General features: G+C 42.2%; 11 protein-coding genes across 11 annotated transcripts; 7 read left to right on the forward strand and 4 right to left on the reverse strand.

The window, feature by feature from the left end:
• Window positions 1-445: 445 nt before the first annotated feature.
• On the reverse strand, window positions 446-2,201 carry EAE98_003479 (uncharacterized protein). The gene is made up of 4 exons (XM_038951099.1): window positions 1,703-2,201; window positions 1,629-1,656; window positions 1,176-1,578; window positions 446-1,121 (listed from the first exon to the last, which is right to left on the reverse strand). The coding sequence occupies exons 1-4, from the start codon at window positions 1,858-1,860 to the stop codon at window positions 610-612; spliced, it is 1,101 nt and encodes a 366-aa protein (XP_038812563.1). The 5' UTR covers window positions 1,861-2,201; the 3' UTR covers window positions 446-609.
• Window positions 2,202-2,385: 184 nt separating this feature from the next.
• EAE98_003480 (uncharacterized protein) lies at window positions 2,386-3,636 on the forward strand (the record flags this gene model as incomplete). The annotated part of the gene is made up of 2 exons (XM_038951100.1): window positions 2,386-3,343; window positions 3,407-3,636. The coding sequence occupies 2 exons, from the start codon at window positions 2,386-2,388 to the stop codon at window positions 3,634-3,636; spliced, it is 1,188 nt and encodes a 395-aa protein (XP_038812564.1).
• Window positions 3,637-3,862: 226 nt separating this feature from the next.
• Window positions 3,863-4,309, forward strand: EAE98_003481 (uncharacterized protein; the record flags this gene model as incomplete). Its single annotated transcript, XM_038951101.1, has 1 exon — window positions 3,863-4,309. One exon carries the CDS (start codon window positions 3,863-3,865, stop codon window positions 4,307-4,309), a length of 447 nt encoding a protein of 148 aa, XP_038812565.1.
• A 1,831-nt stretch (window positions 4,310-6,140) lies between these two features.
• On the forward strand, window positions 6,141-6,775 carry EAE98_003482 (uncharacterized protein; the record flags this gene model as incomplete). Its single annotated transcript, XM_038951102.1, has 2 exons — window positions 6,141-6,378; window positions 6,432-6,775. 2 exons carry the CDS (start codon window positions 6,141-6,143, stop codon window positions 6,773-6,775), a joined length of 582 nt encoding a protein of 193 aa, XP_038812566.1.
• Window positions 6,776-8,714: 1,939 nt separating this feature from the next.
• EAE98_003483 (uncharacterized protein) lies at window positions 8,715-10,148 on the reverse strand (the record flags this gene model as incomplete). The annotated part of the gene is made up of 6 exons (XM_038951103.1): window positions 8,715-8,808; window positions 8,959-8,995; window positions 9,049-9,151; window positions 9,207-9,424; window positions 9,482-9,724; window positions 9,881-10,148. 6 exons carry the CDS (start codon window positions 10,146-10,148, stop codon window positions 8,715-8,717), a joined length of 963 nt encoding a protein of 320 aa, XP_038812567.1.
• Window positions 10,149-13,198: 3,050 nt separating this feature from the next.
• EAE98_003484 (uncharacterized protein) lies at window positions 13,199-14,532 on the forward strand (the record flags this gene model as incomplete). Its single annotated transcript, XM_038951104.1, has 4 exons — window positions 13,199-13,429; window positions 13,512-13,580; window positions 13,662-13,754; window positions 13,834-14,532. The coding sequence occupies 4 exons, from the start codon at window positions 13,199-13,201 to the stop codon at window positions 14,530-14,532; spliced, it is 1,092 nt and encodes a 363-aa protein (XP_038812568.1).
• A 1,054-nt stretch (window positions 14,533-15,586) lies between these two features.
• On the forward strand, window positions 15,587-17,141 carry EAE98_003485 (uncharacterized protein). Its single transcript, XM_038951105.1, has 3 exons — window positions 15,587-15,870; window positions 15,933-16,386; window positions 16,440-17,141. The coding sequence occupies exons 1-3, from the start codon at window positions 15,814-15,816 to the stop codon at window positions 16,964-16,966; spliced, it is 1,038 nt and encodes a 345-aa protein (XP_038812569.1). The 5' UTR covers window positions 15,587-15,813; the 3' UTR covers window positions 16,967-17,141.
• Window positions 17,142-17,287: 146 nt separating this feature from the next.
• On the reverse strand, window positions 17,288-19,488 carry EAE98_003486 (uncharacterized protein; the record flags this gene model as incomplete). Its single annotated transcript, XM_038951106.1, has 8 exons — window positions 17,288-17,832; window positions 17,904-18,096; window positions 18,159-18,678; window positions 18,748-18,787; window positions 18,847-19,016; window positions 19,091-19,136; window positions 19,193-19,271; window positions 19,321-19,488. 8 exons carry the CDS (start codon window positions 19,486-19,488, stop codon window positions 17,288-17,290), a joined length of 1,761 nt encoding a protein of 586 aa, XP_038812570.1.
• A 2,619-nt stretch (window positions 19,489-22,107) lies between these two features.
• Window positions 22,108-23,759, forward strand: EAE98_003487 (uncharacterized protein; the record flags this gene model as incomplete). The annotated part of the gene is made up of 3 exons (XM_038951107.1): window positions 22,108-22,507; window positions 22,576-22,739; window positions 22,797-23,759. 3 exons carry the CDS (start codon window positions 22,108-22,110, stop codon window positions 23,757-23,759), a joined length of 1,527 nt encoding a protein of 508 aa, XP_038812571.1.
• A 504-nt stretch (window positions 23,760-24,263) lies between these two features.
• On the reverse strand, window positions 24,264-26,075 carry EAE98_003488 (uncharacterized protein; the record flags this gene model as incomplete). The annotated part of the gene is made up of 10 exons (XM_038951108.1): window positions 24,264-24,295; window positions 24,355-25,033; window positions 25,084-25,253; window positions 25,306-25,388; window positions 25,441-25,620; window positions 25,694-25,723; window positions 25,776-25,792; window positions 25,861-25,917; window positions 25,977-25,991; window positions 26,046-26,075. The coding sequence occupies 10 exons, from the start codon at window positions 26,073-26,075 to the stop codon at window positions 24,264-24,266; spliced, it is 1,293 nt and encodes a 430-aa protein (XP_038812572.1).
• A 730-nt stretch (window positions 26,076-26,805) lies between these two features.
• EAE98_003489 (uncharacterized protein) lies at window positions 26,806-27,811 on the forward strand (the record flags this gene model as incomplete). The annotated part of the gene is made up of 2 exons (XM_038951109.1): window positions 26,806-26,975; window positions 27,175-27,811. 2 exons carry the CDS (start codon window positions 26,806-26,808, stop codon window positions 27,809-27,811), a joined length of 807 nt encoding a protein of 268 aa, XP_038812573.1.
• Between the last annotated feature and the right edge of the window lie 88 nt (window positions 27,812-27,899).

Genomic DNA, 27,899 nt, shown 5'->3' on the forward strand with positions numbered 1-27,899 from the left:
AATTCGTGAGTACTTTTAGTAATTTCTCGTTTTTGAACATTTTTAATGTCGCGGGAGTTATTTCATTGGGGCATTAGGTGTAGGGGTAGGCGTATGATGAGAGGTATATAAGGAGAAGAAGAAGGAAAAGCAGGAGAAGCAGAGGAGGAGGAGGATACTACAAAAGATTCGAGGATACATCGCACTATAAAATTTTTTATAGCGCAGACTTTCCGGACATCAATTTCCAAACATAGTAGAACCTAGTACTTTATTTCCAACGAGATTTGGAAGAATTTCGCCAAATTTGAACATGCATTCGATGGATTTGGGAGATGAATTGTATTTTGGGGATATATATACTTGGTGTGCGGATAACATTCTGTTGATTGATTTTTCTTGTCAATCTTACAGTTTGGGTTGTCGAATATCATTAGGAATACAAGATGAGATGAGATAGTTATTGGATTTGATGAGTCTGATTTGATTCAGGGGCAGGAGATAAAGGATACAATGTATATATTTATGGAAAGAAGAAAACTATATATTGACCACACATGGCAATGTGATGAAATACCCCCCAAAAAGGAATGGCGAAGATATACAGACAAGTTACACTTGCGCCAACTCTCAAAATATAGCAATTGCGTTTCCATGACTGGATACACCTCCTTGACAGTGATTCGGAGCACTAGTAACAAAGAAGCTCCACCTTCCTTTTTCTCTACACATCTTTGCCAATTTCTCCAAGTCAAACATTTCTCCCAGAGGCATACCCCACATGGCGAGTATATATTCATGTAACATGTAATGCTCTTGCGATGGCCAAGCCTCAAAAGCAGGCGCATCACCTGCGACAGCCGAAAAGTAGCAATCATGCAACCAATCGAGCATATCCTCATCTTGCTTGAGACCGGCCCACCTCTGACCATCATCAGGTCCGATTCCGTGTGGTCTGAGAGCAGCGGCCTTTCGTGCTTCTGGTGATTTGCTGTGGTATGTAGATACGAAGCCCGAACGAATGAAAAGCAGATCTCCGATTTGAATATTGCCGCCTTGGGAAGCGGGGCGGATATCGATACCTTGGGCTTTTCCGGCAGCTTGCAATTCTGCGTAGGATATAGTGTGATAGTCAAATGGATCTACATATCTGTGTCAGACAATGAAATGATATAGATTTGATGGTGTTTAATTACCATAGACAATTCCGTTCTCCTTTGCATACGTCCAGTAGTCAATCAAGATACCGCGACCAGCTATGCCATGCTCAGCCCAATGATGAATTCCACATTTGTTATCATCCTTTTCAGCTCCAATTATATCCTTCCCTTTAGTCCCATTATAAAAGTTGCCTGTGGGCATGTGTGCAATATGTCTGAAACCATCCCATTGTGTACCTGATTGTGTGTTTAATGAATATACATCATCATACGCCAATCCCGGAGCTAGCTCTTTAATGCTATGCTCAAACGGTTCTCGATGAAAAGCTGGTACTTCTGGTACGTTCAAAGGGAGGTTCAATGGAACAATCTCCCCGCTTTGGATTTCATTGGATGCGGCAGTGACTCGAGCTGGGGTGAGAAGATTTAATCTTCCAATCTATGTAATCGTTTAACGGCATTGAAAATTATAATGTCAGAATTACGTACATAATCATCAGGCCCCCAAACCCACGCACTTTTAGACGTTAGTTGAGCTTCTAGAAACCGCACATCCTACTTACGCTCCTTCGGGTGCATCCTCTCTTCGTGGAACATCCTTTCTATTGGGAAACTTGGTGGAAGTAGGGTCGAATGGAATGGTCGTGGCAGTCTTGTTGCCGGTTAAGAAATCGGTGACTTGAGTGAGTCGACTGTTAACTTTGGATTGCATATCTGACATTTTCAAATAGTAATTATGATCTTGAGCCCTTTCTGTGAATGAAGGAAGATCTCAAGTTCACGAGGTTCCACACCTCAAGCTTCCTATTTACCGGTCTGTTGATAGAGCGAGGAAGTACCGAGTAGCTCCCCCGCTCCCTTCATCCCGAGGCAAGTTTGAGTTTGACATCGTATTCAGCAAAAGCCGGTCATAGGTAGGTAGTTATAGCAGATAGCAAATCATTGACATTTGGAACATATCAAGGAACCCTCTGTTTTGATGCCAATATGTGCCTTGAAAACTTGGGGATAAACTGTTGGAAACGTGCAGTATTTATATGAAGGAGAAACGATGTCAATATTCATCTTGCTTGTACTCTATGTAGACATCTCGAGAGTGTCTCGAGTGTACATTGCATTGTAGAAGACGTTTCGATTCTGTGAGAGATATAATACGGTGACCGAAAAAGAATCATCACACCACCCGCCAAAATAGGTTTGATTTTCATAAGACCTTGTCGTCAAAATTCATTCAACCCTTCTCATTATGCCTCCAACTCTAAGTCCCGAAGAACTTCTAGAACAACACAATGGTACCCCAGAAATCAATTCCACATCTCGAAAACCTGGTCGTCCTCCTGGCGTGAGTTTGGAACCGTATAAAGATCTTATAGTCAAACTCTTCGCCGAAGAAAATACCCCTATCATCAACATCACCAGAAAGCTCAATCGAGAATTAGGTTTAGATGTCTCTGAGCGTAAAGTGTCTCGAAGTTTGGCAGCATGGAATGTTCGCAAAAGAAATCGCGGACCCATCCCTCAAGCTCTCCAGGATCGATTAACTTATCATTATAATTCAAATCTCAATGATGACCAAATTACTCAAGCTTTGATTTCCGAAGGGTTCGAAATAAAAAGATCGAATCTGGGCCGCTTACGACAAAAGCTCGGTATGCGACGAAGGTCTCGTTATTCTGAATTTCGCGAATACTCAGAAGGCCCCGCAGTTATCAATACTCCATCGTCTCACCTACCTTCCACAATTACACCGAAACCAAACAATACCAAACCGAAGATGGCACAAAATGCTGGTCTGATTGTGCAAGTTACAGCTTTTGTCGAGAAATACATGAGCGCATATGATGGATCTCACGACTTCAACCACATTCGACGCGTTGTTGGGCTGGCGCATAGGATATACAAGGAGCTTAAGGCAGAGAGGATAGGCGGCCCAGAATTAGATCTACAGGTTGTCACTTTGGCGGCACTTTTGCATGATGTAGGCGACAAGAAGTATCTCTTACCTGGGCAGGATCCAAATACTTTGGTGCTATCAACACTATTAGGTTTTGGGGCCGAAGAAAAGCTGGCCGTCAAAGTGCAGAGAATCGTTCTCGGAGTTTCGTATTCGAGTGAGATCAAGGATATGGCATCAGTGAGGGGCATGATCGAGAAATACCCAGAGCTGGCTATAGTCCAAGATGCTGACCGGCTCGATGCTATTGGTAAGGCTGCATCCTTGAAATTGAACGACAAGAAGACGAAGCTAAATTTTTCTTTTACTGCAGGCGCGATTGGAATTGGAAGAACGTTCACATTCGGCGGAGCAAAAGGTGCAAGGGATATGGGAGAGACCATTCAGCATTTCGAAGACAAACTGGAGAAACTAGGAGGAATGATGAAGACAGCTCCAGGCAAACGAATGGCGATAGAAAGAACCAAAAGATTGACAACGTTCAAGGACTGGTGGGAAGAGGAACAACAGGAAGCTGAAGGTTTACTGCGACCTCAATCCTAACCTTGATTCTACAAACCTTGATGGGTACTTGGAAAACAACTCTTCGATGCGAAGGAAAATGATTGGATCTACAGTACGCTGAGCTTAAGTTCATTGCTTCATTAGTATTGGCCTCATTTGCTTCCCATCAAGGTGTCGGTATTCAATGTCTATATTCAAATACAATGGCTCTTCGCAATTTCTACCCAGATTCCTCCGACTTTCTGTTCTACCCTTACCATTGAACATGGATAGCATGGCACCAGAACTGCTCAGGCATATACTCAGTTACCTTCCCACATCGTCACTTCGCTCGTGTCGCCTTGTTGACCGTACTTTCTCCATCATTGCCTTCTCCCTCCTATTTTCACACATACCGCATTGGCTGGATTGCAACCAGTCACTTCAATTTCTCGTATCAATTGCCCACGATGCATTCAATCGACCTGCAGTCATTTGGTCCCCATGGGCAACAATTCCCGACGTGCGTGTCGACGCAATATGGTTACAAATTGTCTGGAAGTTATTTAAGGGATCCAATTTCCATGCCGGAGTAAGAGGAGAGGAGTTGACAGCAGAAAACTTTGCCAGGCTGAGTGGAGTAGTCGAGATGAGTGAGGCGAAATTAAGGACCGCTCAAGGTAGATACATACTTTTCAAATCTTACACGAAAAAGTCTGTACTTAAACATTGATGGAAGGATGCGACCTGTTCCTTGACGTACCCATTAATTGCCGTGCTTAAGGTTAAGATGATTTTCTGGGGAATTGGTGTGGGAACACGATCTTTCAGACCGAGAAAATGTTCCCGGGAACGATGGATCTCTGGGCGAAGAAGTATCTCGGTTTGTAGTGTCTCGAGAGTGTGCAATCTTCGGATGCTCCTTCCATCATTGGAGTCAAATAAGTCACGCATGAGATAGTTCGTATACAAATCCTTCCAGTATCCACATTGCTGAGATTGGAATTTACTCCGACAATGATCCTTGACAAGAAGCTATTCCCTCAGTGCGCATGTTGTCAGAATAAAGTAAGGTCTTTCTCTCTCTCTCTTCTACTCCGTGCATCACTGTGAAGACACGAAGCTTTAGTGGAGGTCTTGGTGGATATGGCTTCAATTACCCCGCAATCAAACGTCAAAAAGACAATTTGTCTATGTCTCACTCATCACTTAGAGTTTTTGTCCATCGGGATTCTCAAACGTCGATACCTCCACATGTTCATTTGCACCTCGGAATACTTTTGAAATTCATCAGAATTTGTTTTTTGACTTCAATATATTAATCATCTCGATTATCTCTCTGGCCCAGGGTTGCTTCCAAGGAAATCTCTTTCTTTTGCGAGTATATTCTTTTCCCGTGGTTACTTTCATTTCCCCTCATGCATCAATTCAACAACGCAACAATCTAATGCAGCGATTTATCCAAATTCTAACGTTTTCAAGCAAGGCTGATAAGTATGTACGTCCACCTCGGCATGCAGAATATTTCATGTGCAATGTATTTGCATTTGATACCTGGTCAGACCCAGGTGCGTGCGAGAAACCCCTGATGAATTCTTCTTTTTGCAGTTGAACAAACCATTTAGCCAAGTTCTGATTGGGGCAAGTCAAGATGACTCGCAATTCAACGATCAATATGGATAATGTTTTTTATCGGGAAGCAAGGGTTAAACAAACATCAAGGGTTAAACGGTCATGCTTGCTTTATTGGTCAAGGATTATTTTATCTCTTTCGGATGATCTACTGGTTGATGATGCTATCTCTGATATGAGAACCCAGTTCCCTTTTACCGTAATTCCTTTTTCTGGGGTTCCAGCCCGTCCGGGGTAATAATTGGGGTAGTATTTTCCGGTGATTAACGCACACATTTACACAATTGTCGATATATTAAGGTAATTGAAATTGGTAAAGGAAAAGGCTGGAGAAAAAATAGATCAAGTATGTCTACCCAAGGAGATGCAAAGTTGCAATTACTAGGTAGGTAGGTAGTAGATGCATTGCTATTTACCTAGTTCGTTTAACAGTCAAACTCTTATCAACGCGTGGACCTAGATGTATGTCTGAAAAGATCTATCACGCTACCAGATGCCTTTTGAAGGCTGGCTTGCACGTTACAATTTACAACTGATTACTCGAGTTCTTACTACTTCAGTACCTCCTAGGCACGGCAAATTTTGCTGCAGGGAATAGCTTTCCGCCACCCGACGTATCAACGGTGATGGACCTCTTTTCTGTATTGAGCCCGAGGAAGATCAATAAAATCACTCAGATTATTGGTTCCCGAGTAAGTGCTCATCGATGCCATTTGTGCACAGAACTCCGCTCGGACTTCGTACAACACTAAAAAGTAACCATCTGCAGGTAATTACATACCCTCGTTGAACCTATAAGATAAAGCTGGTCCCCTTCTCTTTTGATTCTACAACAAAGTTACATCGCACATTAAAAAACTTCAATCTTTATCTCCATACCAGTTTTCTTCAACAACACACTTCTTGTTTCAAAAGCAATCATTAACGCAAACATGCAATTCACATACGCTGCCATTTCTGCCCTCCTTGCCTCAGTGGCTTACTCCCAAAGTATCGCTAGTGAAGTGGCACAACTCCCATCTTGTGCCCTTGCCTGCTTGTCAACAGCTTCCAGTGGTGCTGGATGTAGTATTACCGACTTTGCATGCCAATGCGGTGATGCTAAAGACGCTATCACCAAAGCTGCCACTCCATGTATCGCAGCTGGATGCTCTGCCTCTGACACTTTGAGTAAGTCTTCAAATTTTTCAAACAATCGTAGCATATCCTAACAAATTTAATAGCCACTCAAAAAATCACTACCGAAATCTGTGCTCTCCAAGCAGCTTCTGGTTCATCAGGTTCTTCAGCCGCCGCATCTTCGACCCAAGCATCGTCTTCATCTTCAACCGATTCAGCTTCTTCATCTGTCATTAGCAACATTTCCTCAGCAGGTAGCTCTATTGCTAGCGCCACTAGCGCGGCTTCTTCAAGTGTATCTTCAGTTCTATCATCCGCTTCCTCTGCTATTTCTTCAGCCACTTCTTCAGCTTCAGCTCCCGCTACAGTTTCTACAGCTGCCGGAAGTAGAGTCAATGCTGCCGGAGCTATTGTTGGAGCTGGTTTCTTGGCCGCTTTCGCTTTGTGAGCAGTCTGGCTCGCATGAGATATCATGACACGACAAATTCTACATGTAATTAGACTGGAACGGGATCATTGAGATGGGGGATAGGAATTATGGATATATCAAGATAAATAATGTCTTTCAATTCTTTACACAACTTTGCTTGGTAGAGGAGAGGGGGAGAGGAGGAAAAAAAAGCTTGGTTGCTGGACCTATTATCAAAATACTTTTCTAATGAATAACGCATTATTGCTGTTCAATCACTTCAGTAATATTCAGCTTAAGACATAATGATATCAATCGAATCAAATTAAATTCCATTACAAGAAATCAATACAATTCAATGCATAACTGTGAAATAAACTCAAGTCGTATCACGTCAAAACCCCTCGCAAGCTTGAAAATCTCTCTGAAGATCCTTAAGGGTACCTAGGGTACCTACCCTTCGCATCGGCACTTCACCACTTGAGTGTTTGACGTGGAAAGTTCCTTTCGCAAAAAGTCAATCGAGAATGTGCCAAGCGGGCTCGGCGGGGACTAATTTGTTGGTGCGTGGGCTAGAGGGAGCGGGTTTTTAAGTTTATTTTGTTAGGTGCGAGCTAAGATGGAGTTTGGTAGCATGGGAACGCTGGGACCGTGGGTTGTGGGTCGTGGATAGGATTGGAAGAACATAGCACACGGGTTTTTTTGATTGGGGTGGCTCGGGAGTGTGGTCATGACTCGGGGCGTGCTGGTTCCTGTGGATGGGAATGGGATGGAATGGGTAGTGAGGATATAGGGAGTGAGGGATGAGAAATAGGGGTTTGCTTGAGTGGTGGATGGGTAGGTAGGCTCGAGGTAGGGTAGACTCGTAGGGTGAGTGAGTGATGGAAGTGTGTATATCATATGTATGTATTGAGATGGATTATCGACACCGAGGATATTCCGGGGATTGAGGGAAGAGGAAGAAATTCTTGCGTAGAGATGGGAGTTATTAGCTAGCTGACTATCTTTGTTGGTTGTAAGATCTTAGAGTAAGTAAATTGAAGTTTGATAGAGTGGAAATTTTGTATTTGAGATGTTTTGCTGTGTATTTGATGGGATGGATCACCAGATTATTTTGGTTTGTAAAAGTGTGGCTGTAGGTATGTTTGTATATCGATATTTATGTAAGATCTTACTATGGTGGACGGTTAAGACAACTTCGGACATATCATACATAACATCCTTATCTCCTACATAATCTTCATAATCATACATAATATCCTTGTCTCCTACCTACATAATCTTCTCTTTATAAAGTCCCTCAACAACACTCTTATTTTCTACCCATCTCCCTATATACTGCCAAAAAATGGTCCCCCCCTTTATGTGTTTAAATTAAATGGACAGGATTTTTCGTTATTTTTGAAGCTATTTACATTCTTTCCGATAGACTTCAATATCGACGATTTGTTTTCTACATCCTTTGAAATCATGAAGCAAACTCTATATCCCTTATATCGAGAAACGCCATAATTATATACAGTGCAGTATATCTTCATCAAAGACATATCCTTGAATAATATTCACCGTGTCCCTCCCCCTCCCTCACTCAACTTCCTCGCTAACAGCATTCCTCCCCTACCGCAATCCAAAAATAACAGTATCTATTTATATTTGACTAAAGTGTAAACAATGATATCAATCGCGGCATCTACATCTTGTCGCCTATTCTAACCTTCTATGCCCTTCAATATCTAAACAATGATAGCCGTAAAGTATACAAAACAGAAGTCTAAATCTAATCTGCGTTGCGCTGCCAAAATTCTAGACTGATAAACTCAAAACAGAAATAATAGCATGTCAACTTGAGAACAAAGTGATCTTCAACTCCAACGCTCCTTCTATGACACTGCTCGTTCTAGCCCAAACCCAAACGCCTTTCATTTGTCCCTCGACCAGCAATGAAATCTTCGAAACTCAAGCAAAAATAACAGTACCGTTAACACAAAAAAGAAATGGCGCCGATAGTAAGGAAAAGTAGTGTATATTTAGAAGGAAGTGTGTGTTTCGAACTGGCGGAATTTTTCACTGGCCTATATGGAGCGAGTTAATAACATATTTGCACGTTTTAGTCATATGATCAAGAAGCATGGCAGTATTTCAACGACTGAGACTCATGATTCTGGCTCTCGTTCCTATACTACTTTTAATAAACATGAGATGCATTTAAAAGTCCTTCTTACAAGCCATTCAATGTGATTTGTGCTTCTATTGCATTTCCTAGGTTTGTTTTAGCATTGCGACTTTTTGTGAATGTATGGGGACTCTCTTACCAACGTCGAAGAAATCCAGGAGCATTACTCGCGGTTTTCGGCCCCAAGTTGAGGTACAGAGGTCGGCTTGGGCTCCAATACTACCTACACCTGTTGCCGCGTTCTACATTCAAGTCAATGATTGGTCATTGTTATAACCTGCAGAAAGTTGTTCTTACCGTCTTTTTAGCCTCCAATCTATTTGGCATGAGGATACCGAAGACATCAATATCCAAGTAATGGTTTATCAACGGCAAAAGTCCATCTCCATTTGATCCTGGGGGACGATCGAGTGTACATGTTGGAAATGTAGGGGTAGTTACATCATACGCAGTTTCGAAAAAGTAAGAGAACTCGGGTAGGATATATGGAGCTACACTCGTATCCGCGTCGTAGTCTTCAATATTGTTAGATCAATTTTCAATTGTGAAAAATGGTAGGGATAACTACTCACCGAGGAACATAACAAGTCTATCTCCATTCGTGATCAGTTCCTGAAGCGTAGGCCATTCATTTATGGCTAACTGATGCGGTGGTGTATATGCATATTTTGCCAGACCAGACACTTCCATTGCTGAACTGAAATTTCCGACAGGAATATAATCTCCATTCGTGAGTAGTAAAGTTACGACTTCATTAGGATTCGCATCAAGCCATTTCTTGATATCCTCTAGATAGTAAACAGCTGGCCCAGCATCTGCATTGAAGATGATGCTTATTAGTTATTTCTCAAGAAAATGCTTAAAAAGAAGGTACAAGATCAAGAGTGCGATTGAATTCCAAAAGTATCCTATCTAAAGGTGTTGAAAGCAAGAGGCTAAGCTCGGGATAAGAAGTTGCATTTAGAACTGACCTAGTAAAAAGCATGAAGTATGACATAACGTCAATGTATCGAGAAAATAATGAGTCTGGGCTTGAAGAAATCTAACCCCAGCATTCAGTTGAGCGGTGACATCGAGATTCTGGTTTTCTGCTGGTAATTCTCCCACGAATGCGCTATCGTGTGTTCCTATTTGGGATATTTCTGACCATTTACGATCACAGAGCTCGGCATATCCATTACAGACTTGTGCCACGGTGACTGACAGGCACATCCCGATATAGAAAAGTATGAGACGCATCTTGTGGAGATTAACCTTGCTTGTTGAGAGAAGTGTGAAGATCAAAACTGGAGAGAAATTCACCACCTTTATAAGATCGATGCTATGGATGTCCAAGGTAGCACGCATTCACATATGATCCCCCACATAGGTCGTGGATGGTTTGTAGTCTCCTTTGGGAGATCATCGGGCCGAGTCATCTTGACCAAACTCTCAGTGTGTGTCGTACAGACTTTATCTGTAAACACACAACTTGAAGAGACCTTGCAATAGAATAACAAGCAAGGTAGTGACGGCTGCCCAGATAAGTGGTCTGTCATCGGGGATTTATCCCCTGATGGAAGTTGGCGTTGAAATTGACCAATCGTGGGCTTGGCAACTTGCCCGTGGTAAGGTCCTAGGATACAACATGTACCATCTGCCGGTGCGGGGTTAGCGCGTATTTCAAGGAACCAGATCCTTTTATATGTTGCATCGCATATGTAGGTATTATCCAAAGATCGACGTCTCGAATTGTCCCGTATGTTACGCGACTATCGTTCCTTATATTCAGACACGCGCAATTTCAGGATAAAGTTAAGTTACAAGTCAGCCAGCCATTTAAGGTTACAAATTCTTCACAAAAGCAGTGATGACCGAACTCATAAACACAGTTCGCATGTGATGAAGTGAAGGGAGCACAGAAGATCTTGGGTTCGCCTCACGTTCCGACTCGCTTACATAAGGTTAAACTCTAAGTTTGCGTGATCGGTACAAGGTACCCAATTATACTTTATTTGAAGGTCCAAAAACATCATATGTGATTCTTAGATCAATTTAACGCTAAACAATCGTTTAGTGAGAGCCAAAGGCTGCGAGGACTTGGACTAAAGTTGGTCGGTGCCTCAAAAGATGAAGTTCCATTCAGGGACTTGAGAAAGTCACGATCTTTTCCGTTTGGGAATGTCATCTGACAGCATAGTAGGATCTACATCAAGTCTGAATTTACTTTATTTTAATACCTTTCATGCTTCAATTTCCAGCTCGAGTTTCTCCAATTTTTCATTGATAAGACAGAGCCACGAGTAGACAAAAGTACGTCTGACATTCATGAATCGGGGCTGGTCGTCTCTTCCTTCATAAATGAATAATCAGTAGCAACTGTTAAGTATGAGAGTAAGAATAAAGAAGAGAAGGTCCTCTGCAATTGGAGGAAAGGAGAGAAGTGAGGATAGAATGAGCTACCCCCCTGATGCAGAATCACAACAGATACTTACTATAACGAAATCAATTTGAACAAGCGGGTTCTACTATACTTCTTCAATCTTTATACGCAATCTCTCTTCCATGTTGATTACGACTGCAACTTTCTGCTGCTCTTCTCCTCTTCTCCTTTTCTCCTCTTCCACTCTTTCCCGCTCTGAATCGCGCTTTTTGTCATTTGATCATTTAGGATAACGATATGGTGTTTATTATTTATGAACCCCATGAAAATGATGGAAGTGATGGGATGACAAAAGTATAGAGACAGCTATAATTGTCAATTTACCCTTTGTTTGGTTCGGTATATGAAAGAGCCATCTCAAATTTCCGATGGCGAGAAAGCCTCAACTTACACAATGACTGGAATATACACTATTCTGGAAAGTTACAATTCTTCTTAGAAGTCTATTTGCTGTTAGTCTTATTCTACATCATGCAAACATTCAGTGCTACAGGCTATCCCAGACGTGATTATAGTTTTTATATCTTGAGTAATGATATGAAGCTAGGTACTCTACACTCATTTCGATCACATCGTTGAGTTCGAAAATGAGTTGGCTTGATGTCCTGCCATTCTATATCCCCCTTTGCCACGTTTCTTCTTGTCATATTCTTCTGCTCATAATATTTTTATGTTGTCGTTCTAAAATTCACAAACACTCCAGCTCTTGAAATTCCTTATTTGTTCACAGTTCTCTAACAAAGACTATCTATTGGTAGCAACATTGGTGCTATGGTAAACGAAATCTGAGAACAAAAAGATGACGACGAAGATGGTGTTGAGCCTGGAATATCCATCTTACTAGTCATCAGGTGCATCGATAAATAGTTTCGTAGAAGAAAGACAATGAAAGCCATTTGATATTGACTCGCTTATTCATAACAGCCAAATTTCATATAAATTTTACTAACCTTCATCACCTCTGAAGTTTTTTTTATTACTACATCAATTGAAGTTCATAATTCTGTTTTCCTATTGGTAAAAGAAAGCAACCACTAGGAACTAGCCTCTATGTCTTTGGTGTATAAGTTTTTCTGTGAAATATCTCTAAAAGCAAGATCAACTATACAGAGGTATATATGTAGGTCAAGAGATAATCCAATTTTTTTTTACTTCACTTATCCTTATTATCATTTCTTTGATATCATTGTCTCCTAAATCACTCCCCCCTTCTACTGGTCAACTCTGAGGAGAACGAGAAGAGAGAACATCTACCTTCTCGTTCTCAACCAAACCTCCCAACACGTCTCCACCCCTCAAAGAAAGTTGGAGAATCTGAAGTAAGCCAGCAGTTAGAGTTGAATGACGGTCAGAGGTAAAGGGAGCTGAGAGTGGGCGGGTGCGTGAAGCCTGTCTTCACCTAGAATTGATAATATTAAATTCCGAAATGTCAAAGTGTAATCAATAGTGAAGAAGATTTGGAACTAAAGTGCTATTAAAACCACACAACTCACTTTAGCATACCTTCCTTCCCAATTGTACATATAAGACTTGATTCCCAGAACTAAAATACTCATCTACTCTTAAGTCTTCACTCTCGAGCCATAACCTATGACTACCACATCTCATAACAACATGCCCGACTATCTACAACTAAATGATACCATATGTGGTAGAAAACAACTTTGAACATGCTCTATCAAATTTCTCATCTGCTTAGTCGTTATGCCCGACTAAGCAAGTCGACTAAGCAGTCAAATCCAAGTCATGCTTTTTTCATCTCTTGCTCGTTTGGTTTTATTGAATCTGAGGATCTCTTGTTATTAAAAGAACTTTGCTCAACAAATAACTGAGAGAAGATCAATCCAATTCAACAACAACAATCGCAATGGTTTTCTTTGCCACTCCCTGCTTTCCTTTGAGGAAGAATCAACTTTTCAATCAGAACGAATCTGCTACAACTTGCTCTTCCTCACCTATCACATCACAACCCACTCCTCTTGCAATGGGAGTTATTTCTGAGAACCCCACCGCGATCAATCTTGCCAGTGCCATATCTCCACATAAAGATATACACCAAGCAAAGGTGACAGACAAGAATGAAATTCTCCCAACAGAGGTAAGTTTACTAAAGAGTACTCCAATTACCTGGCGCACTGTTGGCATGGTGATGATTACTGCTGATCATAAAATACATACAGCAAGAACATGCGCCATACTGTCATCAACTCGACTTTCTTACGCGCTTGATTGGAACTATCAAACTCAAGGTAAGTCTTTGGAAAGGGAAACTGGTCAATTGACGTAACACCGATAAGGTAGAAATCACTTTTGCTGATCTCAAGATATAGAAAGAGCTTCAAGACTCATCTTCTCCTCCGGTCGGCGTCGGCGCAGTCTTACTTGAGCCCATTGGAAGTGCTAAGCAAGACTTAGAGTCTGATGTAAGTTCTTGATAAAGTTTAAGAATTATTTGGTGTGATACCTTAAAATCTCACCTTTGCTGATTCTAAATATACATAGAACGAAACTCAAGTCGCGCACCCTGCCAATTTTCTAATATTCATTTCCCTCCTCAAAACACCGAGGATCAAGGATATTCGCTGCGAAGGCGAGCATTACCATTATTACGGCATTACTTCCCCAGACGTCATTGTAGCGGAAGCTACAAAGTTTATATCTGACAACAGCAGTGTTTTCCGATGGTCTGTCAAGAAAACACTTGCTAAGTTTCTTGCCCTTACCATTCAGGACTCCAAAGATGACTGTCAAGTCAATCCTGAAGCTGTATGGTTTGTGGTGAGAATGACGCAGAAGTCAGACGAATTCGTTATACCTCGCTGGCACAGAGACGGTCGCATGATAGAATGTACCAACGCAAATCACGCCTTACATTGCAGATACGCTACTACCTTGCTGGGACCTACAACTCTGGTTCTCCAAGAGACAGAGCTGGTCACACAGGCAATGAAACAACACGTCGGAAAGAGAAAGGAGACGGCCAACGCGCTTGCGGGGGAAACCCCTCTTGAAATCACTCGTGGTCAAATCATTCGCTTTTCTTGGGGTCAAGAAGACAGTCCTGTCCACTCAGAACCAGATCTTGTCGCCGAGAGAGTGTTTATTTCCTGTATTTTTGGGAGTATAAGCGAGATTAAAGACATCACCGCCACTCGCAGACAAAAGATTGGCGATCTCCAGGCGCAATTTAGGAACGAGTGAACCCGGACTTGAGGAGATAGTCTCGTGCACATTATGCAAAATATGTGTCCAACTGCATTACGGAATTGCGGTATGAGTGGCTATTAAGTCGATGTACATTCTGGTAAGATTCATCCGTGGGTTTCGTTCCGAAAGAAGAGCTAATAACATTAAGCGTCTGCAGGAACTCTTGCATAATTTGCCTTGTATTAGCTCATCTGGCACGAAGGGTGCAACGGAGGACGTTTATACTGGTGTTTAGTTTGAAGTTCTGATTTTTGTATTTTACGATGGATACCCTCTTTTCCTTCCTTCGGCGATCATGAAACTGAACGTTGTGATATTTGGATGGCTGGATGGATATTTGGATCGTCGTGAGTGGATGGATAGTTAGACGGATGAGAAATTTGGTTGACTCCAGACGGAATGAATGGAGGGTTGATTGATGAGTGGTAGATGTAACAAGTAGCATCTAGAAACGTTAGGGCAATATCAATGTTAATATCAAGGGTCTTTTGCGTCTCCAAAGGTACTCAAATTCCAGATTGGGTTGACAGCCTGATATTTATCTACTTAGATATGTATCTTCGACTATAATAACCTGAGATAGTATCATTCTGGGGGTTCTAAGTCTTCAATAGTACATGTGATATTCTAGCCATCGCAGACTATTCCAGGTCGATAGTTGCAATACCAAATCTTGAGTTTTATGATTCTCTATTTATGTATCAACTGATTTTGATTGATGATTTGAGACGAGATTAGAAGCAGTAGGGAAATGAAGGATTTGCAGTATAAAAGAATTACCTCGGAGAACAAATCTCGTTCTACAAGTAAATTATGATATAATTAACGTACTCGTAGAACATCAGAAGATGATTATCGATTTATTCGACTCTAGCAATAGTTATCAAGGTAAGTTATTTTTGGTGTTGTGATCATCGAACTATGGGGCAGGAGAGCCCGTAAAAACCCCTGGTTATTAGGTACATACCTGGTGAAAGGCTGACTTGGTTGCATCTCCAATTATCTTCGCTACTCCTAATCGTTCTCGAGCCGTTGTATCAATATGGCGTCCCAGATAGTTGCTGGTTCTGACACTTCACTATTCAGGCAGAAAGCAATGCGAATGAAGTCATCCATTGAAATTATGTTCTGCTTGACGCTTTATCATCAACTTGCCATTCCCTGCTTGCTTGGCACAAAGTCCTCCGCAATGACGTGAATGATAAATATCTCCTTCAACACAAAAAGCGTTCAAATATTGGTATTTCTAGAGTATATACAAAACATACATACAAAATGTCCATCGGCGTCGCTATTATTGGTTCAGGCATTTTTGCTCAGACTGAGCATCTGGTATAAGCTTACTCAGTCCAGTCAATGTCGTAAGGTTATAGCTAACCAATCTCGCGCTTTAGCCAGCTATTCAAGCTACCCCTCATCTATCCCTCAAAGCTATTTACTCCCGTTCTCTCAAATCCGCACAATCATTGAACGTCGATGTTCCTCTCTATTCCGATGATTCGGGTGTTGGAAATACATACTACGATCTTCTTCTTCGTACGGATGTTCACGCCGTCATAATCGCCCTCCCAATTCTCGCTCAACCCGAATATATTGAAGCTGCTCTCGCAGCAGGCAAGCATGTATTGTCAGAGAAGCCAATTGCAGGAGACCTAGAGAAGGCACAACGCTTGCTAGAATATTACAACAGTGATAAAGTAAAGGGTGGAGCTACATGGGGTGTAGCTGAGAATTTCCGATTCTTGGATTCGTTTATCTATGCGAGGAAAGAAATAGAGAAGTTGGGGAGAGTCTTGGGCTTTCGTATGCAATTTTGTGGCAATGTCAAGCCAGGAATGAAATACTTTGGTATGCATCTTCCATTCTAGCAATGCTATTGTGAGAACTAACGGATTCACCAGAGACTGAGTGGCGCAAGAAGCCAGATTATCAAGGTGGCTTTCTACTCGATGGGGGCGTTCATTTCACGGCGGCCGGCAGATTACTTTTGGGTGAAGACGCAAAGCCAACAACTGTCGTGGCATTTAGTACACTTCTTCGGGAGCATTTACCACCTGTTGATACGATCAATTCAATATGGCTCACGAAGTCGGGAATATCAGGCACATTCAGCGTCTCCTTCGGCACCACTCTTTCCGGTCCTGAATATACAGTCGCTTGTGAGCATGGTAGCGTTTCTGTTATCAGAAGTAAAGTCATTGTGCGTAAGGGCGAAGAAAGCGAAAAGAACTTTACAGAGGTTGAGTTTACAGAAGAGGGTAGTGGTGTGAAGCAGGAAGTTGCTGCTTGGGCTCAGAGCATCGTGGATGGGAAGCCCAATTCTAGGCAATCTCCTCAAGAAGCCCTTGCTGACTTGGAAATCTTGGAAAAGCTGTTGCGAAGTGGCGAGGAACAAGGGAAGAGCCAGAACTTGCAATTCCAAATCTAGGGTCGCAAATTCTATCCGAACACATTCACGCCTTGATATGTTCGTAGTGTCTTCTCTTTTATTGGGCCCTCCCGAACCTCAACATTCATATGAAAGTATATACTTTGTATCTCCGAGGTGTCAAGTAGTGATGTTCTCATTCAAACCATAATTGGAATATCTACAATTGTAATGACTAAAATCAAGATCATTATGTGATATTCATGTTATTCTGAATGCAATCTGATTGTATTGTATTTATCACGGGTCAAATGTATATCTCGATCATGCACTTCTAAAGGCCGAACTCTATCCACCAAAAGTCAATTTCAACCTCAGACTTTAATGCATAATAACCGCTACGTGGTCATCCATATATGCATTAATATCACCAAGGAAACAAGCCGCAAGAATGCTCACAGCTCCAAATGCTGTGCTAGCATAGTACACATAAACATAACTTTCGGCATATGCTTCCTGCCCTGCAATCACCACCATCTGATAAGCGGTTTCATTCCCTGCAATTCCTGGAATTGTTTTGAGCAATGGGAGAAGAGACGCAGATGTGTAGTGGATAGCTTCTCCTATAAGAGTTTTGTTTGTAATATTGAGTTGTCGAGCCATAACACCTCCGATATGGAAAGTAGCAGCAGGAACAAACTTGCTTACGAAGACATTGTAGTAGATACAATAACCTATACTACCACCAATTACTCGGATCGAGAGGGTGAGAGCAGAAACGGTTGCGATCAAGTCATCGGGACATATTATAGTCGTTATTATCGAAGCTGGTACGACAATACCACCTATGCCCAATCCAGCGATTATAAGAAGAGCCCATAGTGTTGATAGGTTGTGTCTGTTTGCGCATGCAAGTGCACCACATCCTAAATTATATGCATTAGCGAGATGAAAATGAAATGTGCCTCTGATTTACCCAGCTTCGAGAATTACATACCAGCTGTCATTAACACAGAGCTTACGATCATCAACTCCTTGTTTCTTCCTCTAAGGACACTCAGCAACCACAACACAATGCAAGCTCCTGCTAAAATCGAGAAGCCAACGGGTATCCCCCTGACCCCTACGCCAATCGGATCATGTCCATATACGTTGAAAGCCTGAGTAGGCCAGAACATGATGATACTGAACTAATACTTGTCAGTATCTTTCGCAAAAGGCGTGTCGGAAGGAAACAAAAGCTCGTACGTACAAAATTAGCACCGGATATAAATGTTATGACAAGTGTCAGGGCTAGAATTCTCGGAGCTTGCTTCAAACGAGATGGAAACATAGGATATTTCGTCCCATATATTTCCCAACAACAGAAAATAATTAGCAAGACGGCCCCCAAGATTAAAGGTACCAGAACATGCGCTGAATTCCAGTCGTATTGATAGCCACCCCATTGCATGCCAGCCATGAATAGAATCATTCCTGCTACACTCAAGAAGCCGCCTACAAAGTCAATCTGTTGTATAATTTCCCGATTGGATAAACCAATCGAGTTAACTCGAGGAGGAGGGAAATAAAAAACGAGAGTAAGAGCGAAGCCAATGAACGCCCATACTCCGCATAGCAATCCGCACCAACGCCATCCGCCATGCGAAGCTATGAGCTGGGCCCACATTACAGATGGACAGAATGGGAGGATGGTGAAGACAAGAATAGCCACATACTTTCCACGTTTCGAGGTAGGTGCTAATTCGGCTGTGGCTGCTATAGCAGTGAGTCTAAATATGGTAAGTTAAGCTCTCCAAGTGCCCTTTGAATATCATAAATAAATATTTAAAAAGACTTACTCATTGATGCCAGCTCCAATACCAGCAATTGCCATCCCCCCTTGACCTCGGCGTTAATTTAAGTATAGCACCATTTCCTGAAGTAATTTTAGAACTTACCAATGAATACATTCATAGTGTGAGCGGTTGAGCAAACGATCATACCGACAACAATGAAAAGAGCACCCAAAAGTGCGACATAACGACGACCGAGGATATCAGAGAGACTTCCAACAAATGGGCACACTCCCGCTAAGGCAAGGAGGTTTGCAAGGACAAACCATATCCACCTATATACCGTTAGGCTTTCTTTCCTATGAACGGATAATACGTGTATTTGGATCTAGATGTTCAAAGTACTCACCGATCGACGCCCCCAATATCAGAATAAATGTAGGGTGGAATGGCACCTATATCCATAATTTCAGCTCTTTCACATATTCTGAATAACATCCATAGACCTTACCAAAAATATACACAGGAATTTGTGATCCGGTCCACAAAAATGCCATGGCGACTAGACTCATGAAGCGTCGCATCGACATCTACGCGCTGTCAGTCGATTTTATACATTCTCTGAGGGACATGACGTACTTCAGGTTCATGATCATGATCTTCATCGTCGCCATATGTTCGAAGTCCGTCTTTCTCGTAGTAGTTGCTATGACCGGGCACTTTGTCATGTGTCGCGATGTGCTCGATTTTCTCGGACTCCATGGCGTCGAAACTACCAGATGGAGGGGTAATGGATGATTTACTCATGATGATCAATCCAGTGTGTTAGAATTGGGTTTTACGTGAGTGTTGATTGCTCGGGAAGAAAAGACATGGGAGTTGAAAAACTTCGTTGTAGAAATAAGAGAGCGGGGTATTGGTAGATGCAGGAGTGAATGGATGTCAGATTTTGAATGGCTAATGTACTAATAAGATGAGATGAGGTAGCTAAGTCCATATATACCTATCAGTTATACCTGTCAATACAAATGTGTAACCTCGGGTCTCTTCTCGCCAGCACAGCGCACGGAAATTACCCATTTACAATAGCGAGATCTTGGTATCCTTGGCTGCATAGAAAGTCTGGGGAAAGAGGAATAGGGTTGATTTATAGGTTGATCCTGATTAAACTATCTTCAATCGGGGAGCTGAACCGTTCAATTGGGCGCATATATTGTCTGGTGAATTGAATGGGCTTGCTATGAGGAGAGGGGCTGATGAGGAGGGATATTCTGAAGCCGCGGTATTATATTGTGGCATATAACACAATGATAAGCAAGGGATATGTTGTACTACAAGTAGAAATAAAATGGGAATAAAGTGAGTCCTAGATGGCTTGAAATGTTATAATGGTGAATAGCATTCATACATACATCCCGGAGAACGAGACATGTGGATCGAAGCTGAAGAAAAGAAAGGCTAATGAATTAAAACAAATAGTACTTCATGTTCTCAATGCTTCTACTATCTCACCCGGTACTTTCACGTAGTACAAGTCTAAATTTACCCCGCATATAAACTATCAACTAATTCAGACAAGCCGGAGATATCTCCAAAAAGGGATTTCCTCAAGGACGCGAGAGTAGAAATAGTATGCGTAGAAAACTTCGGCTGCGTATAGACTGCAATCACCTGGTTCATGAAAAGTAAGTCGAGAAAAGGGTGAACGCCAAAGAGTAGTAGACTGGCGACTAAAAATGAACTACGCTGAATCATTGTGTCTACTCTCTGCTCTTTTGTATCTGGTCTTGAACAGCCATTCCTCGAGTCTTCAGATCAATTGTCGGTCTATGTGATATATGACAGAAGTCTGTCCAAACTTACCGAGGGAATTCGTAAAGTTACATATTTCATAGCGGCTGTGATGTGAACTAGGAACTATCCAATAAGTTCTGAGAAAATACAGAGCATACTGCGAGAGTCAGTAGCAGTAGACTGATAAATGAGCCCTTGAATATCGATAGCAACGGTGCTCTCAAGTCCTCTAGATCTTGTGTTCTTTGTTGTTCGCCATACTGCACTTATCAAGTGACGGATATAAACCTCAAATTGTATTACCAGGAGACTTTCGAGATCCGACGGTACTTGTAGATGATAGTTCTATATTCAGAGCCAGATCTATTATCTACACAAATTCCGCACTAAGAACTTCTATTACTTACTCCCAAGGAGTAAAGATGTAAATTACAACACTTTACATTGCTTCCAAACCTGCAGTCTGATGAACAAAATTCAAGGATCGAATTTGGGACTTAGGACGATCATTATTGGAACAATCCGACCCATCTAACAATTGAAACCCGCTGCATAAGAACATCTCGCAATAAGATATCTACATATCAAGTTGGAAGTTTTAACTACTCGTTTTCTTGTTGTCACTCACTGCTGAGGTTATTACAATCAAATAGTTGGAACAATCGCCTCCAAAGATACGGGGTGTGGATTGCTGTAAACTGAAACATATTGCACTTGATCATTTATTGGCAATATTAGATTGTCTATAAAATTAGGTGGTGTTGGGTCTAAGATCTGAATTACATGTAAGTTGATGGCGATTAGGACACCAACACCTCCCCAGTCTTTCAATACTCCTCAATAGCCGAATCTCAGAAAAGAACTCTTCATCATGAAGATTGAAAGGAACTGCTCTCGCAGCTCTATCGTCTCTTATGAGAAGGTTAACTTTCCGAAACGTGAGGGTTGTTTTAGAAAGCGTATCATGACCAATTGTCTATCCATACTTACACTCCCTTTCCATCAGAATCTTTCATTCCATCATTTCAACAGCATTATCATTCTCTTTCAATCCGTCCGTAGCAACCCTTTTCTTGGATTCTCTCTTCTTCGGTTGGATGCACTCATTCTATACTTCATTGTTGTCTTATGAACAAGCTTCTTCACAATAACACTACCTTGCTCATGAACCTTCCTCTCCGAAATTTTCATTCCATTTTGACTTCTTCTTTCAAAATTTCATATCAAATTTATAAAATATACAACTACTCTATCAATAATATTGATGATGTCAATCCCCTTCTGAACTTCTCAAAACGGCACTTCGCCCCAGAAACATTAATCCCATCCACAAATAGAACAAAAGTTTACAACTAAAGATCATGTAAAACCTACCCAAACAAGAAACCAAAAGTCGTTCAATCATACGATTAATAACTCACGTCTACATAACCATTTCCCATTGGTCTCATAACTTCCGTAAGCCAACAGTTGGTTCCACGCATGCACATCTTTACAGACGAAAAGACCATGCTTTCGCTCAAAACCCCGCTACTTACGAGAAATAAAAGTACATATACCGTTGTCGTCGCACTGAAATGGTATTCCGAGCAAAACCACTGGGCTTTACAGTAAATCTCGTCATCCCCCAAAATGGCATCTCTACTAACGATCATAACTTCCATTCTTCTCGCAACCATCCTACCCTACTACCTGCTAACCACATACTTCCGAGCCCGTCGAGCCTCACAAGCAGCTCAAACTCACGGCTGCAAGCCCATCCCTCGAGTTCAAAGCCGCGACCCAATCTTAGGCTTTGACACATTTATCAAAATCCAAAAAGCAGATGCCGCAGGACATCGTTCCGAAGCATACAGAGCACTTCATCAACAGTATGGCTCAACATTCTTGATGAATTCACTAGGCACGGAACTCCAAACTTCTCAGGCTGAGAATATCCAAGCGATTTGCACCTCTTCTTTTAACGATTGGGGTGTGGGACCCATGAGAGGAACCATTGGACTTCCTTTTCTCGGACGGGGAATTTTCACAGGTATTTTTGACCCTCCTAGAGATAGAAGAGAGTGATTGTCCAAGTCGTTAACCTTTTTGCGATTTCAGAAGATGGTGAATTCTGGAAACATTCAAGATCACTCGTTCGACCGACCTTTAGCAGAGCCGAGATAGCAGATCTAGATAATTTTGAACGTCACGTTACGCGGTTCTTAGCTTTTATTCCAAGAGATGGTTCGACCTTTGATATGCTCCCTCTTGTGAAAAGATTGGTTCGTAATTCAAAGGGTAAACTCTTGCATAAACCTCATTGACTAATGTTCTCATAGTTTCTTGACACATCGACCGAATTCCTATTCGGCAAATCAACAGAATGTCTCGCCGAAGATACACCCATTGAGACCGACATATTTATGAAATCCTTCGACCGTGCTCTGTTAGGTTTAGCCTTACTTCTCATATTCAAACCTATTCGATGGCCACTGTACTTCGATCCTTGGTGGAAAGAAGCATATACAAATGTCCATGCATTCGTTGACAAACGTGTATCAGCAGCCTTGGAGAAACAGCGAAACCCCAAAAAAGAAACGGGGCCCAAAAGATATGTTCTCCTGGAAGAAATGACCAAAATAACACAAGATCCGTATGATCTCCGCATGCATATCATTAACGTATTTTTTCCGGCTCGAGATACAGCTGCTATTGCTTTTGCTGATGTTGTATTTGAACTTGCTCGTCACCCTGGGGAATGGAAGAAATTGAAGATGGAGGTTGATAGCATCGATTCAAGCCAGGCATTGACGTTTGAATTTCTTCGCTCGTTGAGAGTAACCAAGGCTATAATTAACGAGTCCTTACGCTTACATCCAGCTGCCTCGAGACTTGGTAAAATATCTCTAAGAGATACAATCCTACCGAAAGGTGGTGGGGAAGATGGTCAATCCCCAATATTCGTACCCAAGGGTACTGTGGTTGGGCTGGATTTGTATACATTACAACGAGACCCAGCAATATGGGGAGCTGATGCAGATGAGTTTAAGCCAGATCGATGGTTAGATGTAAACCGGCCGCTCTGGGAAGCGAAATGGCAATACGAGCCATTTTTAGGTGGCATCAGAATGTGCCCTGCACAGAACCAGGTTCTGATTCAATTATCATATCTTTTGGTTAGGCTTGCACAGCAAATTGAAGTCATCGAGAACAGGGACGAGGTTTTTGAATACCTTGAACGCGTTACTATGACCGTGGAAAGTAAGAATGGGGCGAAAATTGCTGTCAGATATGTTGATTGATTCAGAATGCCTGAAAAAAGTATCAATTGGTCTGGACCAGCAGAACATGCTTGATAATCTTCAATAATAGAAACCTATTCTTGACATACTTGCATTCGAATCTATACATGGGCCAACAGGACCATTCTAAATGTAAAAATATAGGTGCTCCATTGTTTGAGCCGATCCGACTATTGTTACCAAGGAAGGCAGTTTGGCTCCCCAGAAGCAACAAAACGATAACCAAATGAAACTCTGACCAAGCGTCCATTTCACCCGAATAATGAAGGGATTAGAAAGGGGTAGGAGATGTGTAACAATGACCGAAACATGTTCCCCATTGCACTTTGCTGGAAGTACGCGCCGAGGTCTTCGCACGTAGATCATGACGCGCAAAGGCCCAATGAATTGATAAATTGAAATGAAACTAAATTGCAGTATCTATCTATTGCTACCAAGATCTAATTTTTTATCTTTAGGAACATACAAGGGTACTCGTAAAAGGTAGAAAGCAAAACCTGTGATCTATTTTGTGATCATATCATCTCTCGATGGACCTGTGATTTTTATGTTAGCGATCCGATATGATTAAAAGATAATTGGAGAAAACACTCACCAACTCCAATGAATTTGATTGGAACGCCAACTTCTTTCTCAATGAACTCGCAGTATTTGCGACACGCAGATGGAAGATCATAGTAGCTACGGCAACCAGTGGTAGGTTGATTCCAACCTGGTAATGTGACATACTGTGGTTCGAGTGTCTCTAGTCTTTCGAGATCAGCAGGGAATGACTCTAATGTTTCGCCAGTTGCGGGATCGCGATATGAGACGGCAACCTTGATTTCTTTGAAAGAATCAAGAATATCGAGTTTTGTGAGATTGATGGCGGTGTAGCTGTTGATAGCCGTCGAATATTTGACAACCACTAGATCCAACCATCCACATCTTCTACGACGACCAGTCGTCACACCAAACTCTCTGCCAACTTCTTGCAATGTTGTACCGACCTCTCCTAGATCTTCTGTTGGGAATGGGCCACCGCCCACACGTGTAGTATAGGCTTTGACCACTCCGTAGATGTTCTTGACCTTTCTTGGGTTCAAACCACTGAGACCGGTGAAAATACCACCGAGACCTGTGTTTGAGCTCGTGACGAATGGATATGTACCGGCATCAATGTCCAACATAATAGCATTTGCACCTTCAATCAGCATAGGTGCGTCGGATTTCTGCGCGTCGATAAGTAGGGGGAGTTGGTCAATAACCATGTCTGCTAATTCAGCCCTGTAGGTCTGGGAAAATGTCAAAAAATAAACCATTTGATTAGGATCGCCAAATTTACCTTGAATCTAGCAAGTTCCTCCTCGACATCATACTGCAACAAATCCCCAAATCTTTTCTTGGCGCCAGCCGCCATGCTTCGAACTTTCTCCTCGAAATAACTCTCCCGGAAGATATCAGCAACTCTGACACCGCTTCTGGCCATTTTTGTTGAATAACACGGACCGATACCTTTAGCTTGTTAGAAAAGGGGGTTCTCTAAATAAGCCGAAGAGTAGATTACCTTTTCCGGTAGTACCTATTTTACCACCTCCGAGTTCGGCTTCTTCGAGTCCATCTAATTTCTGATGGAGATCGAGAACGACACTGTAGCTCGTTGTCAGACATGCTCAGTTATACCGGAAATTGCAAAACCTACTGGCATCGGTCACTGATCAATAATCTCTCTCTAGGAGGCTTTTTGCCTGCTGGAACTGGAATCTTGCCATCAATGGCGGCGAGTTCTTTGAGGAGGCCAGGAATATGGACTACGCATCCACTTCCTACCAGATTCTGGCAGTCGGGATTAAGGAGACCACTAGGTAAAATGTGAAAGTCGCTGTTCGATATTGTATCAGTCGAATGTCCGAGATTATTTTGAACTCTGAGAGTCGCTTCTCATGGAGACTCACTATGTCACTCCATTGGCCACAATTGTGTGTCTGTCATCGTAAGTTAGATGATTCCCCAGTTTCTTTCATCGCGTCAATTTACCCTGCGTTGTTTCCGCCCTATATTTCATCGAATATTAGACACACATTTCTTGAGGATTCGCCAGGAACTTAAGAGGTAGACTTACCTGTGCACGACAGCACAATCTCAATTTCTCACTACAGAGGACATCGACAAGTTTCCCCTAATCCACCCTCAGTTAAATTCCCAAACATGGAATCCTCCCAGTCCAATGTGCCATACCTTTCCTTCATCACCCTACACTCGCACGTTAATATTTGATGTCCGCAGATCTTCGCAGAAAGCACGTACCCATTGAGCACCAAGAACAACTGTCGCCATCTTGAAATTCGTTCAAATTGTTTATTTTGATAGTCGGTGATAGAATTCCTCACAGTCGCGTCCAAGTCGAAATGTTGGATCAATTGATAAGAGCAACAAGTAAATATTCGTTTTCTGGAAATGGAATTGTATGCCTGTGAGCTGTTAGAAACCTTTCCCGCACTCTGTGTGTTAAGTGATGTGGAGACGGAACGCACCTTAAGGGAACAGAAATTAATTGATGTGGGATGGTGGGGGTTTTATATCACTGTCGTAGCACTAAATTGGCGGGGCATTTTTTTTCAGCGTGTGACGTTGAGTCATTGTGAAATCACGTGAAATGAAGCAATTCATTTTTCATCCGTCTCTCATTCGCATTTAGCATGAAGCACTCATTCATTGTAGATTAGATCAAGTATCAAGACCTATCAAACATGGAGGTACCATAAACAAAAGCATGTGCTTCGTTTGTTCATTGTAGTCGTCTACCTGCTCCGTACATTCATCGTATAAAAGTAATCACACAACTTACAAGCCAATGAAGAGGGGCGCATTGCATGAGACTATTTAGGTTTAACTTTTTTGCAACTGGGAGATTAATTACAACAGGCTGAGTTCGAAGATCATTACAAAATCCTTTTATCTGTTGGGAATACATCGTAATATCATACCTGTTACTTTTCAAACAGCTTGTGATCTCTCTATCTCTCTAACACTTTCTTCCATAAATTATCCATATCATAACTTCTTCATGTCTCACTCTCACGAAGGAGGTCCATCCCACTCTCACGATCATCCAGCTGGTGACCATGGCCATACTCATGAGATTCTCGATGGACCTGGTAGTTACATGGGGAGAGAAATGCCAATCATAGAGGGCAGAAACTGGTCTGAGAGAGCTTTTACTGTTGGTATTGGAGGGTACGTATTCCTGAGTTCCATTCGTGAAGCCCTTTCCTCCAAACAACCCCTCCATGACCTAGAGGGGTAATTGAGTCACGTGAATATTCTTACAATTTTGTTGTCAAATGCTTCATGTTTGAATATCCCCTCGTCCTTATTTGCGCTATCATCATTCGAGGAGTCACTGTGAGTGATTTATTTGCTAACAACGGTTCAGACCTGTAGGTTCCGGCAAAACAGCATTGATGTTAGCACTCTGCAATGCCCTCAGAGAAAAATACTCAATCGCAGCCGTTACCAATGACATCTTTACCCGAGAAGACGCTGAGTTCCTCACCAAACACAAAGCCCTGCCTGCATCCCGTATCCGTGCCATCGAAACCGGTGGATGTCCCCATGCAGCTGTGCGTGAAGATATCTCGGCCAACCTTGCTGCTCTTGAAGATCTGCACCGTGAATTCACTTCCGACATATTACTCATCGAATCAGGAGGTGATAACTTAGCTGCTAATTACTCGAGAGAGTTGGCGGATTACATCGTCTACGTCATTGATGTCAGTGGAGGTGATAAGATCCCCAGAAAAGGAGGCCCAGGAATCACTCAGAGCGATCTTTTGGTGGTGAACAAGACAGATTTGGCCGAAGCCGTGGGTGCAGATTTGGATGTTATGGATAGGGATGCGAGAAAGATGAGAGAAGGAGGCCCGACTGTCTTTGCTCAGGTCAAAGGAGGAGTCGGAATGGAGCATATTATTGGTTTAATTGAGAGCGCATGGAAGGGCAGTGGAGCCGAGAGGGTCAGCAAAGAAAGAGGTGGCCCAAAACCCACAGAGGGTTTGGAGCAACTAAAGTAATCAGCGCTGCATACTCCTTGCACGAAGATGAGGAATCTCATTGTATCGAATTTAAACGTAGATACTCATTTGGAATGGACGAAGATCC

Source organism: Botrytis deweyae (assembly GCF_014898535.1).
Source record: "Botrytis deweyae strain B1 chromosome Unknown BDEW_006, whole genome shotgun sequence".
NCBI classification, from domain to species: Eukaryota; Fungi; Ascomycota; class Leotiomycetes; order Helotiales; family Sclerotiniaceae; genus Botrytis; species Botrytis deweyae.

Bases quoted from the DNA above. Each gene is read 5' to 3' on its own strand.
- EAE98_003479 (XM_038951099.1), bottom strand. From the start codon at position 1,860: ATGTCAGATATGCAATCCAAAGTTAACAGTCGACTCACTCAAGTCACC. The intron at 1,657-1,702 runs GTAAGTAGGATG...AACGTCTAAAAG, and splicing joins GAGGATGCACCCGAAGGAGC to TGCGTGGGTTTGGGGGCCTG. The intron at 1,579-1,628 runs GTACGTAATTCT...ACGATTACATAG, and splicing joins TTTGGGGGCCTGATGATTAT to ATTGGAAGATTAAATCTTCT.
- EAE98_003485 (XM_038951105.1), top strand. From the start codon at position 15,814: ATGTCCATCGGCGTCGCTATTATTGGTTCAGGCATTTTTGCTCAGACT. The intron at 15,871-15,932 runs GTATAAGCTTAC...CTCGCGCTTTAG, and splicing joins TTGCTCAGACTGAGCATCTG to CCAGCTATTCAAGCTACCCC. The intron at 16,387-16,439 runs GTATGCATCTTC...CGGATTCACCAG, and splicing joins GCCAGGAATGAAATACTTTG to AGACTGAGTGGCGCAAGAAG.